Genomic DNA, 16,682 nt, shown 5'->3' on the forward strand with positions numbered 1-16,682 from the left:
TGAAAAGAGCATGTTCAACTTGAAACTCTTTGCTCATGGTTGGCGTTGACCAACATGTATTAATCTCTATTAATCTGGAAGTGCCACACATTGTCATGAGTGTAAGCTGCCGAATGGCCGCCTACCCTTTAATGCCAGTGATGAGGAAGATGAGGTTGCCATTGATTTTGGTGCAGTTGACAAATTTATCGATATTGCTGGCATCCACCGTCTGAGCAGTCTGCAGGCTGCCTGTCCCGATGCCATCACACACTATCAAACACAAAAGAAAACACACATTCGCATGATACTGAAGCTCATGAACATTGTTGTGGCCTTTGATAGTGTCCTTGTACAGCTGAGATCTCATCTTGAGAAAGCGCAATTGGTGAATCGTCGCTTTAATTCTTTCCTGTCGTCTATGAAAACATGCCGCTGCGTTTGGTGCATCGACGAGGCTGTGGCCGCTCTCCATGCATCTGAATTCTTTTGATGAAAGCATGGACGAATCCACAGCCTATTCCTCCCTATAATGAATTCATTACATCTGCATTAATTACACACACGGTCTGGTGTGAGCCAAGTATTTCTGACAGAGGTGTAGGGGATGATGAATAAGGTTGGCATTAAGTGGTGTAACCAGTTTTTGATAGTGATTTATACTAGCCAATTCCATATCTGAAATGTTAATTTGTTATCATTTCCCATAGTTCCTCGGGCTATCCCTCATTAACCCCTCCCTGCCGCGTGACGATGTAATCAAAAGATTAACCAATCAACGGATACCACGGCCCATACATAGGGGCCTGAAGGAAAATGCGAATATGTTCACTCCAAAGAGAAAGGCCAGATGAGTTACCTTTGTGCTGTTTCATTTCACATAAGACGTCGTTGATGCTCTCGTGCAAAATTACTTGTAATTAATGAGGAGACCCTCATTGTGGGGATCAAACACATAACCTTGATAGACGCCGCATATAGTGTACTTATCCTCGAGGACATAATGAGCATCTGCATATGAATTGCTGTGGTGCAAAAAAAAAAAAGAAGAAAGCGGAGAGAAGATGATAACCAAGATGTGAGGATGAATTGTGGATATGAGCCAATGGTGACGTTTTTTTGGGGGGTGAGGGGGCTTACATTAGAATCTGTACGAGTATAGTTTGCGTAGTATAGAGAAAGCTAAGCTGGCTCTGTCAAAAAATAAATTACATTTCCTATAAAGCTTTTAGAGTCATTCCTGTGGGCTACTGTTGATCCAGCATCATCGCTGTTAGCATAAATCTATTAGATTAAAATGGTTTAACTGCATAAGCTCTTGTACATACAGTAAATGCAGTGTAGTGAGCCGGGAAGTGGAGGGAAGTGAGGGAATGGGTAAAGTATTTGTGTAAACGCTGATTTTTATCTACTGAATAAAACTTCCACCTTATACACTCCTTCCTCTACTGGCCGCAGTGTGTTATGCACTTACAGCTTGTGAAAAACAGAAATCGAGCATCTCAGAATATCTGAATATCTGCTAAGATCAGTCAAGTTGCAGGCGAGGCCTTTTTAGAGCTCAGGCTGATTTGATAGCAGCCTTCAGCTCATCTGTATTGTTGGGATGGGTGCTTCTCATGAAAATATCCCTCAGATAGTGGGGGTGGCGGGTTCGGATAATGCTTTGGTTTACCTTTAGGACAGATGTCTGTGCAGGGGATGCACATCTTGATGCGGTTCTCCTCCACTTCCATCTTGTTGCTGGGACACGCTCTGACACAGGAACTGTGGTCCACCACAAAGTTATCTGAGAAAAACCGGGCCAAGATATCAGAATTTGTTTGTGCAAGATCACTTTTTTTTTTTTAAAGGCATAAACATTCAATTATTTCAGAGAAGGAGCTGCTTTAATGGTGAGAAATTGATTGCATTTTAATCACGTCTGTATGATGATCAAAGCTAATTGTCTAATTGGGCTGCAGTGCTCAGGGAAAGTAATGAATCAAATTGGTACTTGGTCGCAGCGGTGGAAAAGCACGACTGGTGTATGCTCATTTGAGGATCAGTGGAACTTGAAAATGCAATCTGTTGATGTGGCTTGACTTTTAATGCGCGCTTTGCTGAGTTGCTGCTGCACTCTGCACCCTGTAAGCCGTGAAAGAAAGAATCACGATTTCTTTCTTCTCTGGCTGCCAGAAACTGAAACAGATGGTGCAGCAGCTAGTTGATTGAGATACGCAATTTATTTATGTTTGATTCATTTATCGTCACTTTAAATAATTGTCTGGGGTCTAATTTCGGGGGTAAATAGAGGTTAAATGCTCCTTTAGTGGAACCAATACACAGGCTCTAAAACTTAATTATCAACATCATTATAAGCATCAGTGTTATTAGAGTATAATATTGCCATTATTAATCTAAATGTATTCGTGGGTGTGCATGCGTGTTTCTGTGCAACTCACGTGGACACTTCTTGACGCAAAAGGCTCCGTACGTGTACTTGGCTCTGGGGTTGTGCTCGAGCTGAAAAGATGTGGGGTTGTACACAAAGGGCTGAGGGCACTGGGTCACGCACGCGCCGCTGTCATTGAAATTGGTACATGCCTGCAAATGAAGGAGGAGGACACCAGTCACAAGACTTCCCATGGGGCCGTGCGGGAGGAAAAGCTCAAGTCCTCATGACTGAATGTATATTACGGCAGCATTTAATTTTTACGTCGCATGGCGACACATGCATCACGCCGTGATGTCCCTTGTATCTCTCAACGCCAAATGGGAGAAAAAAAATTGGAGCCATTGATCCATGGCTGTGATGTAAATGGCGAAATGTTTTCCCATTATAGTTTTAAGTGTTTTGCCTTCTGTGGCTACAGGATGAAACAGCCTGAACTGAACTGGATGAACCTTCCTGTGACTTACAGCTACAATATCGCCCCTGTCAGTGCATGCACCCATGTCCTGCACAAGTTTCCGAAACAGGAAGAACTTGAGGTAATAAAACGGGTATTAATTGGAGCACTGAATCACCAATTTGTTGCTGGAAGAGCACCACTGTGGCAGCATTTTATGGCCCTGTAAAATGACAAACAATTCATCAGCTGGTAAACAAAGTGGATCATATTTGGGCTGGGAGGATGATAAACAGATGTGGACACAGAGCAGAGGATGCTGGGTGGGGCGAGCGGGAGGGGGGGGGTTAGGATTTGTGTGCAAGGAGGAAATGAGAGGGAAAGGAAAGAAGTGAGGAAATGTAAAAGATGTGTGGTGTGTGCGTCATGTAATCTGACTTACGAAGCAGTCCGTGTCCTTGGGGCCCGAGCAGCCGCCGGCGCACTCGCGGTGGCAGCAGTCGCTGACGTAAGGCCCGAAGCATCGACCGTCACACTGCTCTGCGCACACCGTCTTTGTCACTGCCCAGGCAGCGAAAAAGAGTGAATTTTAAAGGTCTAACACACATACCCACACATTCGCACTCATAAAAGTAGACAATACCACCACCCTCAACCTCCCCTTCCACTGCGAAGCTGCACACACATCGTCGGATGTGGAATTCTGGCAGAAACAAATTTGGGGTTTCTGCAGTCTAAAGGCCAGACAACTTGGCTGAGGACCGCAAGACTTCCCAGAGTGTCTTTAAAAACATGGAGTGCTGTCTGCTCTCTCTCAAACATCTCCACTGGTGCCCTTGAGCAAACCTTTAATTATCAGCAGCTCAGTGACTAGCTGACAGCTAAAAAACTGCAGGCCAGGGGGGTGAAGAGTGAGCTCACTTGTTTGATAAATAAAGTTTTAACGGAAAGAAAAAAAGTTCTCACAACACCATATCTTGGATTACAAAATCATTGTGGAGCGACAAGTGGAACGACTGGCCAAAGCCACCTTCCAACTGTGCTGATAATTCCCCAAAAGCCTGGCATCATTTGCTGCAATGCCAGCTCTTGTGGCAACACGGGGAACCGTTTACTTTGTGTTTTCCCTGTATTTAACCATTACATGACTCAAAATGAAGCCGTATTAGTGGGTAATATTAGCAGAGCGCCCATGCCTGGATGCAGCTCGCACCTATTGCATCAAAGTTGCTGGAATACTTGTGCTAAAGAAGAGCCTCCCACACATTACTGGGCCAGTCGGAGATATTTCAGCCAGCTAGTCAGCAGGAGCCTGAAGATGAGGCATTAAAAACTGCTGTGCTCACTATCTGCTGTGTTGGGAACATAATGATGCAGTAGGAGAAAAACAACAAGGCTCTGTCGTCTAGAAATCTGTGTTAGTTGGAGAAAAACAAGCCGGTCCTTCTCTCTCCGTCTTTACAACATGAGCAGAACATTCGGTAATTACACAGAGAACGAGCATTTCTCTCGTTCTGCTCTCTCCCATATTGCATCTCTGTAGTTTCTGATTGTATTAACAATTATGTGAGACTGCTTTTACTGTTAAATATATATTTGCCTCTGTTTTGTTGTGTTGTTTTATGAGTTCTCTTATCACAGCGGAATAAAACGCTGTTATTCATGAAATAAATAAACCTATCGGTCTCGGTCTTTTGATTAAATCTAACATAAAAAAAAAAAAAATCAAAACAAAGCAGATGTGCACCTCAGTGCTCGCACAGACAAAAAATAATAAATCTACGGCTAATCAGATTATAGCAGATTAGACTGCAGATTATTTTAACAAGGATTGTGCAGGATCCTCAATTTTCTTTCAGCACAGAATAACAGAATTTCATTAGCCTGAAATTCGCCGATGAGCTTCCGTTTAATCTAAATCCTGTTTCAGAGACACATTCGGTTCAATGGCAATTTTATCTTTGCTGGTTTTAGAAGTGGAGTTACATTTGGGGAAATACACATTTTCTCTTTTTAGGGACTTTTTTTTATGAGCGGATTTAGCTCAGCATTAGCCATAAAACCCGGGGTCAGAGGAAAACGGCTATCCTGGCTCCCTCCTAAACGTCACAAAATGTCTTGTAAAGTTAAAAAGCAACAGAATTAAACTCGCCAACAACAATGCAACAGCTATAAAGCGTGGTCATTGATGTGACGTAGTGTCAACGAAGCAGTGGCGTAGCCTAGACGCAATGTAAATGCGGCATTTACACGGAAGTGATGCAGCATCCATGACGTAGCAGTGAAGTTACATAGACACTAACATGATGTAGCATATGTAGTACAGATGACGATATGACGTAGCAGTCACATCACATCATAGCCTTGACGTCGATGTGTTGTGGTGTCGACGTGTGCACTAACTCCAGGTGTGCGTATGTACATGTGCGTACTCACAGGATTGGCATTGGTCTTCCTGATGACCCCAGCAGCGGCCATTACATGTGCGGTGACAGCGTCTGCCTGAAGGAACACACACACACACACACACACACACACACATTATGTGGGTCAGGCGACTCCTCTACAAACTTGAGATGTTTGGACGCATATCGAAAATACATCAAACGCATAATGGTCCACGCAGGCATGCCCTTACAAAATCGTCTGACTGGCAGCGCGGACAAATCTCTCGAAACCTCCTCTGCTCGTGCAACAATAGACCCAGAGTCACCATGACGACTTGCGGCCTTGCGGGGAAGATGAGCGTGAAGGACAGGTCTCTACCCCCCCTCTGTCAGAGCGCTCTCACAGGCAAAGTGGGACCTGACAGAGAACTCACAGCCTTCATGTGCCAGTGGCCCATCATCAAGACTTAATTGACTATGGGTTAATTACATAGCAAGTAGAATAGAGCAGCAGATTGTCACCCTGCCCATTCAGCCACTCCCACAGTGGGGCTGTTAATGTTAAATACCAACTACAGCTTGGCAAGGGGCTGCCGATTTGGCAACCTCGACTCCCACACAATCTCTTTGTCATTTTTTGGCCAACCTCTTCTGTTCATTGCTGCTTTTCATCCTCCTGCGCCTCCGTCAGTGCCATCTCATGAACAAAATAGCAATGTTTTGCCCATAATGCCTCCTTCAACGTTTTCAGCGTAACCAACTTCCGGCATGGAGTCAAAGCTCCCTGCCAGTGCTGCCAGTCAACGTGGCAGATTTAGGGGTTGCTTGGTTTCTAAAGAGAGACTTCGAACATGTCCGTCGTTGTTTATGTCATTGCCGGCTATTTAATGCATCTGCTGCTCCCATTGTTCACCCTGTGATGCTCGGACATAGAGCGCCTAAAGAAACTATGCTATGGCTGTCCCTGTCTCTCCTGAGCATGAACGAGCATGAAGCCCATCCAGAAACGTGCAGAAAAGTTTGAGTGTCTCTCCAACAGCCAGTTCATCTGACATCGAATGTCTGCTGGATAGTGATGCCTGTTATGTCCAAAGCAAAAGGGATCTGAGGGACTAGGGGAACCATGGTGGGGTGGGGGTGGGGGGGGGGGGTCATGAGAGGAAGTGAGCAGCTTCAAACCAGCTGTCATAGTCACTGAAATTTAAAACGAGCACAGTAGGCTGAAGCTCTATGGGCATGGACCTCGCTGCTACAATGGAAAAGCTCACACGCTGATTTAACAGCATGTGATTTTGCTCCCAAATGACCGCCAGGCAAAGAAAATGAATAATAAAGGAAAGGCCGTGACTGCTGACATTGCCTCTACAGTAAGTTTGCCTTTATATTTCAAAGGTGTTTTCAAAGGTTTTAGATTTTCATCCAAAGTAACTGGTCCAACTGTTTTTTCGCCCGCGTGCTGTACTCACATCCGAGGTTGCTGTTGTTGGACGGCAGCACCAGAAGCTCCGCCTGGGGGTTCTTGATAATGTCACGCCAATGGATGGTGTCCGCATGGCACAGGAATTTGTTCTGGTCAACATAAACACCTCCATTCAGTATCTCTGCAAAAAAAGGGAAAAAAGAGGGAGAGAAAGGGAGAAATGAGCACGTCGCTGTGGATATATAGTACACGCACATGAAGGCAGAAAATCAATACTTCAAGGTTAACTCCCATCGTTCCTATGTCTCAAAGTACTGTGATGCATTTCGTGTTCTCTGAAGTGCATCAGTGCATGACGATGAATGCAACAGACAAAGGCGCATTAATTCAATACCATGACTAAAGACAATGATGTTCCATATGGAGGTGCTCCGCAGAAAAAGAAGCAAATTGATTTTTACTATGTAAATAAAACGGCATTGCTTCTGCAAAGAACTCAAAAACTATAAGGCCGCATGATTTCTTAATTATGCATTGCGTATTAAATAATTTCCTTCAGAGAATTAGAGAGTTAACGAGTTTGGATGATGCTGGTAGAAGGCAGATACTTGTTGCATTAATTGAAAATGAAGTCGCAAGCTGGAGCAGTGATACTGCTTTTGACTCAAATCCTCATTGAGAGACACTGTTTCATACTAAATGTAGTTAAGAAAGGAGGTTTATAAGACTTTTAATCCTGCATTTCATTGGCTGCTGGTTGTTGGAATGTCTTCGATTTGTTATTGTTCCATTATCTTCAAAAGCGCTCGTTCAGCTCAAAAACAGACCCCAGTCATCAAACGGACTTAGAAAATATGAGATCAGGGCTCTCTTGACCTACTCCACTTCTTTAGAGCATATACGCCAAAGACAAAACCAAGCTCCTCATCCTTCGCATTTGCTTTAATCGCAAAAATATGGTTCTTTTCAAGGACCAGTGCCCTTAACAGACGCTTGTGCATGGAGCATGATAACAAAGTCTAATCTCTCTGCCTGTTATTAACCAGGTTTTGGATATGGACACAGAATGAAATGATGCTGCTGTAATCCCTCTCCTCCCAAGCCGTGACCCAAGGCAGGAGGAAAACAATAACCCCCATCGGTGTCTCTTTCACTCTGGGACACCAGCTGACTGTATTATTCGACCGAGTTGAGGGATTTAGATACAATTCACCTTGCATCCTCCTTCTCCTTGAATATGAAGCACTGCCTGATTCTGTTAAAGTACTTGTCATAATAAATGAAATTTGATCTAAAAAAAAAAAAAAAAAGAAAAGAAAAAACTAACAATGTGGTTCAGATTAGGGCTGGATTAGCTGGAGGTAAAGAAGGGTATTAACTCCCTAGGCAGATTATTAACAGTGGAAGAGAAATGCGGACGATCCAGCAGGCGAGGAGGAACACGGAGGAAGCTAATCATTACCTTCCGACACCCTGATTAAGGAAGTGGGCCTTGGGAGCGACGGGGGCATTTATTCAAAGCCCTCTTAGAGGTGACACGGCCCTCCGTCTGCCCGCTGAATGGCCTACAGCCGCGGCTTCATGTAATCATGTTTCCGTCACAATGTGCGATTTATCAGAGGGGTGTTTTACATTCATGGATGGCGGGTAAAAAGACAGCGGCAGGCTGCGCTTTATTAAAATAGGACATGGAACGCACTGTCAGCATGCTTTGATGCATTTTAAAATACTCGTAGAAGAAGCAGCCGCCATCAATTGATATCCCACTGAAGACAGATTTATGACATTATATATAACAATGCACAAAATAAGCACAAACATGACATGCCTCCCCATGTATGGATTTCCTTTAACCCACGAGAAATTACAACCTAGTTTCTTTCAAGTCACCTTGACTCATTTCAGGGCTTTGTTTTTGTGCCTCTTCATTCCTCTATACTGTGCAAAATGCATAGCATAAAGGTCGGCAATTGACACAACTCACTGTGGGCCGACAAAAGCTCACAGCAGGTATGCACTTGGGAGAAGAGGGGAAACACAAGAGCTCTTCCCAATAATAGACCTTCCATGGAGCTAAGAGCATGATGGCTTTTAGTATGTCATTTTAAAACTGTGAAAATGTGGCAGCTTCTCTAGAAAACAATGTAAAAACACCGGAGAAACATCAAAGTCTCCATTTCATGACGAAATACAGACACAGCAGAAGCTAACTGCAGCAGAGATGGAGGACAGTTATCTTCTTTGGCATTTGTTCATTCATGGGGAAAAAAAAAAAAAAAAAAAAAGTCATATTGGCTCAGCATTGTTGAATGTATGCGGGTTAACACGGGGACCTGGCTTTGTTTGCGTGACACACACAAGCCCAAAAAACAAATTGACTGGGACAAATTGAAACGGCGGCGCTGAAATGTGCAACCAGACATCAGACATGCAGCTACCCAGTGTCGGGGGGTATGCAGCAACAATTTTGGCCCCCCACAATCCTAACCCGAAAAAAACAATAGTAATAATAAATAAATAAGCCTGCCAGACATCATCAGGTGTGGGCTTTAAATGATTTGGGTTTATGTATAACCATCATTATAGTATTATTATTATTTATTTATTATTTATAAATATATCAGCCAGTGTCGGCCTACCATAATTAAACAATAAACTGTAGCAAATGTAAATGCCCCCTCATATCTTCCAGGTGTCAGCGCAGCAACATTGGTTTTGCATTAAGCTAGCCATAACCCCCATTTTCTGCTACATTCCCCGTGTTAGCAAACACTTGCTAGTCTGTTAACATGGATATTTACAAGCCTCCAATTCACGGGAGAAAAATTTATGCGCGATTCTACGGTAACCCAGATTCATTGCTTTAGTTATAATTTCCAGATTCTTGTTCCTGACTGTACACGCCATCTCATTTTCCAGTTTACAGCTCAGTAACCCCGGCTTTGTATATTCCAAGCTAGCCATAAATCCACCTTCGGCTGCTAGCACTACATGCACGGTGTTAGCATTCGCTAGCCAGTCTGTTAACATGAATATTTCACAAGCCTTTACATCATCCTACCTTTAAATCATCCTACCTGTTGCCTTTCACTATCCACTCATTCAACTGTTGTCGAATCCCTTGACATGCCATCTTCTTTTCCCTCTTTCTTTTTCTATTTGCTTTATCCATATTTTCCCATGGACTTCCACTCAATACTAGAGCCTGCCCCCTCTTCTACTTTTATTATTATTATTATTATTATATAGATATTTTTGCCCCCCTCCAGTGCAGACCCACTTTTTGCGCCACTGCCAGACACCACAAGCGGCCTTGTTTACAGCCACGCTCTGTGCTAACATGCATGCAATGACCAGCATCATTATTTATCATTGCATGTAGCTGATGTGAGGGGGTTAGCAGGTATTTCAGGCCTTACATGTCTTTAATAGGTGACAAATGAAACCTTATTTTGGTGATGTTAGTGATAACAAGGCTAAAAGCTCATAACAATAAATAACATGGAATAACCTTTCTCCATCTGAGGCCTTTGAAGGATCACATAAATAATCAATTTAGGCTTTATGGAGTCTTTCTATTCACTGTCCCAAATGCTCTTTTAAGTGCCAGTGTCCAGACGTCCCCCCCTCCATGTGCCCACCAGGAGACAAATTGCCGCCTCTGTTGTCCATCCAGGGAAGGGACACTAACTCTTCTAGAGGGATGACAGGTCTCTGTCATTGGGGGCATTCATTAAGGGGCGATCGTCCCATGCCACCACGCCACCACCCACCTATCCCTCCTTCGCCAACCTCTTGAGCACACCCCAAGCCCCCACTCAACGCTTCGATCTTTACATCAGGACGGGAGATCTACAGTCGCCCATTGCCTCTCCACCGCCACCCAATCCCTTCACTCCTCACACTCACACTCCAGTGATTCACGAGCTAGTCATAAAACCCATTGTCCTGCATCGGAGGAAAGGGGGGAGGAGCTGACCGGGCGAGAGATAGCGAGGGCAGTGGGAGAGGAGGGAGACATGGGGAAGCAAGGATTGAGGTTATAGCCAGCCTGACAAAATGAATTCCATTATTTGGAGCAATAAAGCGCAGACATTTTATACAAATACACTACACTAAATTTTACTGCCACTACTCTAAAACTCAAGCTGAATTTATTGGCAAAAATGCGAAGGACATGCAAAAGTGAATAAATTGAGTTCAAGTTCGAGTCAAAAAGAAAGTAACATGAACTGGTATATCAAGATTAATCTGCTTCAGATAATGTTATTTGAATGAAATCTAATAGGTATCAAGGGCATTTCCCCACAGATGTTTTCTTTGACAATTTCAACTCGCACACAAATAAACTGGAAATCCAGTAAGAATGTGATCTGTGTGGAATGACGAGGAGACATGCCATGTTCCACAGCTGTGCAAAAAGAAGCAAGGAAATGAGCAATTTTTCTTTTGAATTGATGCCAGATTCTTTTAATAGTCAAACAAGGGGTGCAATGATTTTTGGTTTTAAATTTATTGGTATTTAAATTTAAAGCCAGATCAATTGATACTCAATGACTGGTATTTACATCAATGGTAGTGACTAGACAGACTAGAGACTGCAGAGCACAATAAACGTGTGCGTAGTCATAATAAACAGATAAATAAACGCAAGTTACAAAAAAGCGGTGTGGGGGGGTTCAGTTCATGTATGGCAGTGGGATAAAAGCTGTTCTCAGTCTGGAGGCGCAGGCTTTCAGGGCCCTGTAGCGTCTTCCAGAGGGAAGCAGTGTGAACAGATGTTGAAGGGGGTGGGTCCAGTCTTTGATAATCCCTCTGACTCTGCTATGGCAGCGTGGTCTGTGAATGTCTTCCGGGGGGGGGGGGCCAAGGGAGACCGATGATCTTTTGTGCTGTGCTGACGACCCTCCGGGGAGCTGCCTTATCTGCAGCTCAACAGTTACCATACCAGGCTGTAATGCTGTCTAATCGTATGCTCTCCACTGAGCAGAGATAGAAAGGCTTCATTAGATGTCAGTCAGTGCGACTGGCCTGTCGTCTTTCGGGGAGTTGGTGCTGGTCTGCTTGGGGACTGGGATGATGGTAGGCTGGAACGGTAGCATGCACCAAAGAGAGAGGTCCGGATCGCTCTTGAGCCAGGCTGGATTGCTGGGTGCATCAATCCTCTCCTTCGTTGCCACTTTTGAGGTTGTCTCTCGCCACACTGTACTGCTCCCTGATCTGTTCCCTGCTCTGTAAGCTGCATCACGTTCTCTCAGGAGGATCTGCACTTCTTTTGCCATCCATGGCTTCCTGTTTGGGAACACACAAATGCACCTGCTGGCGGTGACAGTCTCAACACGTCTCTTAGTCATGGGGCGGTAGGCTGGGGTCAGAAACAGAGACAGAGGATCAGACTGTCCTAAGTGAGGAAGGGGTGCATCTCCACGGGCCTTGGGAAAGTTAGAAAAAACACAGTCCAGTGCGTTTTCCCCTCCAGTTGCACATTTAGCATGCAGTTGGATGCACTGTTTTAAAGTTGACTATAAAAACCCTGGATGGATATGCATCCTGCTGCTTATTTATGGCCGTTAGCATGTGGCTGAGTGCTGTGCTAGCATTAGCTTCAGGGGGAATGTATACAGCCGTGACAACAACAGCAGAAAGCTCCCGGGGCGAGCAGAGTGGCCTACACTTAACCGCCAGTAGCTCCAGATCAGCAGGTCAGCGTCTACCGATCACGGCAGTTTTTCTGCATAAAAACACACAGTCCACCCCTGCGGGCCTCACAGGAGTCTTTGCTCCTGTCGCTGCCGTGGCTAGTGCGTCCTGCGAGTTCAATAGCCACGTCCAGTAGCCAGGTCTCAGTGATAGCCACCACACAGCTTTCCTGAACCAGTGATCTGATGCTAACTGGATCTGGACTGATCAAAGGGGAATGATCTGAGCTGAAGTTGAGCCGTTTTGTAAACCTATTAAGCGCCACTGATCATATCATGTAGAGGACAGTGTCCTCCACTCTACATGGCCGCTTGTCTAAAAAAAAAAAAAAAATAGCTTTGATGGACTTTAAAATGGCCTGATAGCACACAAAAAGAAAGCTGTCATCCTCTCCCTTTTGATTGCCTGTAGGTTTGACCAAAAGCATGGACTTCCACCGGGCGCTTTGCTGGCTGACACAGTTCCCAGTGACGCCGTTTTATGTGTGCATGTGGCCACTGAGGGCTCAGCCGCCATATGTCGAGGTCGTGTTGGTTCAAAGCCGGGAAAGCGTTCGCTTCCATCTCTCTTGGCAGTACACTACACTGCCCTGATTTATCTCAGCTGGGGAAGCTTATTGCTACTCTTAAGAATAACTCAATTCAGCCTACTTAGTGGATTTAAAGGACCTTTTGTGTGTCTGACTATTGTGAAAAAAATATCACGATAAAGCTTTTATTGATCGTTATTTACTTAACTTTCTAGTTTATATGAGAATACATATATACATTAAATAGTATGGCATTATATTAAAGTGGGCCGTATCTCTACAGGACGGCTCTGAAACCGCAGTGACTCGCTATGGGAAAGAGCAATGCTGGTCACATGCTGGCCAGAGGGCTGTTTTCCAACAAAGGAGAGTACCCTTGGTGAGCAAGGAAAGACGTTTGATATTGAACTCACAATGTGTCTTCCCGACTGTAACTAAACAACCTATTAATAACTCCTTGAAATGAACAACTGCTAGGAACACCTTATTTTGAATTACGTTTGCTGTGCCTTTTCGTTCACAAGGATTTAGTTTGTCAGTAAAATACATCTCTGAAGTGTTTCCACCATTGACATCAGTGGAGAAAAGAGGACAAAAATCACACTTGGTGCATGCAACTACTGGAATCTAACAGTGAATCCCATGAAACATGTAATAACACGAAGCCTTGTCATCCTACTGATAGCCACAATGGAAATGGTGTGTTTTTATAATCATCTATTTAATTAAATCCGTCACTACTGGGTGATTGCAATCTGAAATCTTCCTCGTAAAATTAATTTGATGATTTACCAATAATAACTAACTGGGACACAAATAAAACCATACAACTGAAACAAGCTTGGGTAATTCCATTAAAGTTGATGAATGAAACTAATTAAAGGGCAAATCCTGCTCTGCAATTAATGCCTGAGCACTTGAGGAAACCTGATGATGGTGGGGAAGTAGATAAGGAAGTGACCATTTCACACTCTTAAACATCACGAAACGTATAGTCAACATTTTTCTTTTTACAGTCGGAAAGCAGCCGCCCGACAATTTTACTATGCCTGTGAATATAACAAGTAGACACATTCAAAGGTAATAAGAACTATAGCAGGGCAAAACTTCCAAAACCTAAAAAGTTGTCGAGGATTTTTTGGAGATATTTCGATGTACGGTGCATCAAATACACTTAAAAACCAAGAAAAGGCCAATCAGTGCAGAGATTCTTAAGGAAGTAAAAATGATCCTTGAGTTCAGTTGCCTTTGCAGGCCAATTAAATTCATTTTACTGCCGTTCAGCAGAGAGAAGAGCCTCTATTTTGAAGTCGTTTCCAGGCAATGATAGCCCCAGCACCAATCAGTGGCCATATCTCTATAGGGAGCCTGCTGATGAGCTTTCATCAGTGCTGCTAGCCACTTGTCCCACATCTCTTTCTCTCGCTAATTATGCTGATGAATAAGGCCGCAATAGCGATCCGTCCTCGAGTGATGAGTCCATGAGTTGTCTTGTCTCAGGGGCGGGAGTGTCATACATCACCCGGCTCAGGCGGAGTGCATTTGGGTGATCCACGACGCTGTTCTTTATTAGGATCATCCCTCCATCCTCTTTTGTTGTCCTCCTCCCACCTCAGACCCACCAATTCCCATCCTGCGTGAAATGCACTTTCTCACCGCCATGATGGGCCCCCGACTTGCTGAGCACGGGGAACAGAGAAATCATAATGATCAGTCTTGTCCTCTGCAGTCGGGTGCACCCCCCCCCCCCCCCCCCGCCGCCCTCCATGTCCACAGTAACAGACCAACACAGGGAAACCCACACACACACGGGTTCAAAAAAGGAGACGGCAGAAAAATTGCACACACTTCTAAACACGCAGACGTGTTTAAACGCTGCACACTGATATACAAAAGCCCTGTTATAAGTTCCTTCTGTCCCAACAGCAAAAAGCATCTTGGAGCCTGGTTGTATCACATCCACAAAGCCTCACATTTGTAGGCAAAGCTGTATAGTTAAGCTGCGGCTTTGCCTCCTAAATGCCAATTAATTACTTAGTGCTTGTTTGAGAAAGGAGAGAGAGCCCCAGGGGAAGCACCCTCTGATTTTTTTCCCCCATCAAAATAAGAAAAATTCAACTTTCTTCTGATTCAGCAAGGTTAAAATCTGTGCAACTGATCGGAAATCGGGAGAAAAGTATTTTCTTTTACTCATTCATTAAATTGTGACCTAGACACGTAGATACCTCAACTTGAAAGATATTCAAAACACAGTTTGAACCAAAGCAGACTTAAACATGTATCTTTACCTCAAATTAACTCTTTTACCTTATTTTGGTCAGAGGGTTCACTCCTTCTGACTTTCACTGATATTAATTTGATGTTAGGCCCTCCTTTACAGTATGTTACTGTTAAATTCTGGACTTATGCACTTTAAAATTATGTCTTCTCTCCCAGTGTGAGGCCGAAATCATTACATTTAATCACTTCCTGCTGATATTTCATATTAAAAGTCCCCCAATTACTCCAGTTGCGTACGTATCTTGCTAGGGCTCTTATTGTTAAATGTGTTTTGTCTGCCTGGCAACGGAGGTTCATCAGTTTGAGGCTTTTAATGTGAAACATCTGCAGGAAGTATTCCATTTGACCGAAAATGGTTGGCCACAATAGACAAGTTTGATCTAATTGCAATTAAAATGTACATCATGAATTTTATTGCATGTGCTAATTAATTTCTCCCCCTCAAATGACTTCAGTGGTAACACAGCACGCCGCAGCCTTATTTCAAATCTGGTTTTTATTTGGGAGTCTATGGGATCGAAGAGACCTGTAAACTCTTTGCATCCATTTAAATGGATCAGCTCCAGGTGCTCTGTGTGGCCTGTGACACAGTGCAGACAGCTGGCATGACAGAAGGTGCCGAAGTGGGGGGAACGAAACAAATTGCCTTCATTTTCTTAGAGTGCATCCTCTTCAGGGAACAGCGATGAACATTAGTGAAACGGCAACAAATCTGCGACTCCAGAAAAATAATGACTCGCATAAAAGCCGCTGAAGTAAAGTTCGAGAAGCAGAGAGGGAGAGGTTGTTTTTGAGCTTCCTTTCGCCATCCTGAGCAACATTTTTCAATTTCTCTCAGATAATAAGGACAATTACTTACTAAAATTACTGTTCCTGGACCCCGAATAAGAAAAGGAACAAAAATATAACACAATCCTGCAAAAAGGAGGCTGCAAAAACTGTCTTCCTCAAAGCCAAACAGCTTCCGTTTCAAGGTTTTTAGAGCCCCTTGAACTTCACACATATAATATGAGGCGAAGCGAGAACACAGCAAAGAGATCAGTAGAACTGGGGGAACAATAAAGCGTTGGGTTCCTTGCACTTGTGTAGAAATCTCTTTCATCTTCCGGCTACACAATGTACTGTTGTGAATGAACTACACTGCAGCAGATGGGGACGAAATAGAGAAGAAGCCCAAATATCCAAGTGTGTGTGTGTGTATGAACGGATGGTTAATTGGGTGTGTTGGTTGGGTTGAATGTGTGCAGTTGTGCGTGCGCGGGGTGCCAATACCAAACTCTCGCCATAATTAAAATAAAGCTGCGGATTTGCATCCTCACCTAATTTACAGTAAGACAAAGAAAACCCAACAATTTGAAGTAAACAAACGACTTGACTGGAAAACAAGCAGGGGATCCCAAAGGAAAACCTTGGTGTGTAATTGTGAAGCACTCCACTGTATAGTGCCTCCGAGCATGTTTACTCTACAGACCAAAAAAAAAAAAGGAGCTGTTGAGAAAGTAGCTGCTTAAGTGAAAACGACTTCTCAAATCCCATGAATAACTGTTAAGTCTCCA

The 16,682-nt window shown here is 43.9% G+C and overlaps 1 protein-coding gene across 1 annotated transcript in view; it reads right to left on the minus strand.

Moving 5' to 3' along the window:
• The window catches only part of LOC115051213 (receptor tyrosine-protein kinase erbB-4), a 94,839-nt gene that overhangs the window by 52,602 nt on the left and 25,555 nt on the right, over window positions 1-16,682 (minus strand). Inside the window, exons 3-8 of the mRNA XM_029514557.1 lie at window positions 6,660-6,798; window positions 5,247-5,308; window positions 3,253-3,371; window positions 2,424-2,565; window positions 1,655-1,768; window positions 126-252 (exon numbers count right to left, since the gene is read on the minus strand). Coding sequence (XP_029370417.1) covers window positions 126-252; window positions 1,655-1,768; window positions 2,424-2,565; window positions 3,253-3,371; window positions 5,247-5,308; window positions 6,660-6,798 — 703 coding nt within the window. The remainder of the gene's footprint in view (window positions 1-125; window positions 253-1,654; window positions 1,769-2,423; window positions 2,566-3,252; window positions 3,372-5,246; window positions 5,309-6,659; window positions 6,799-16,682) is intronic.

The sequence above is a fragment of the Echeneis naucrates genome, chromosome 2, assembly GCF_900963305.1.
Source record: "Echeneis naucrates chromosome 2, fEcheNa1.1, whole genome shotgun sequence".
NCBI classification, from domain to species: Eukaryota; Metazoa; Chordata; class Actinopteri; order Carangiformes; family Echeneidae; genus Echeneis; species Echeneis naucrates.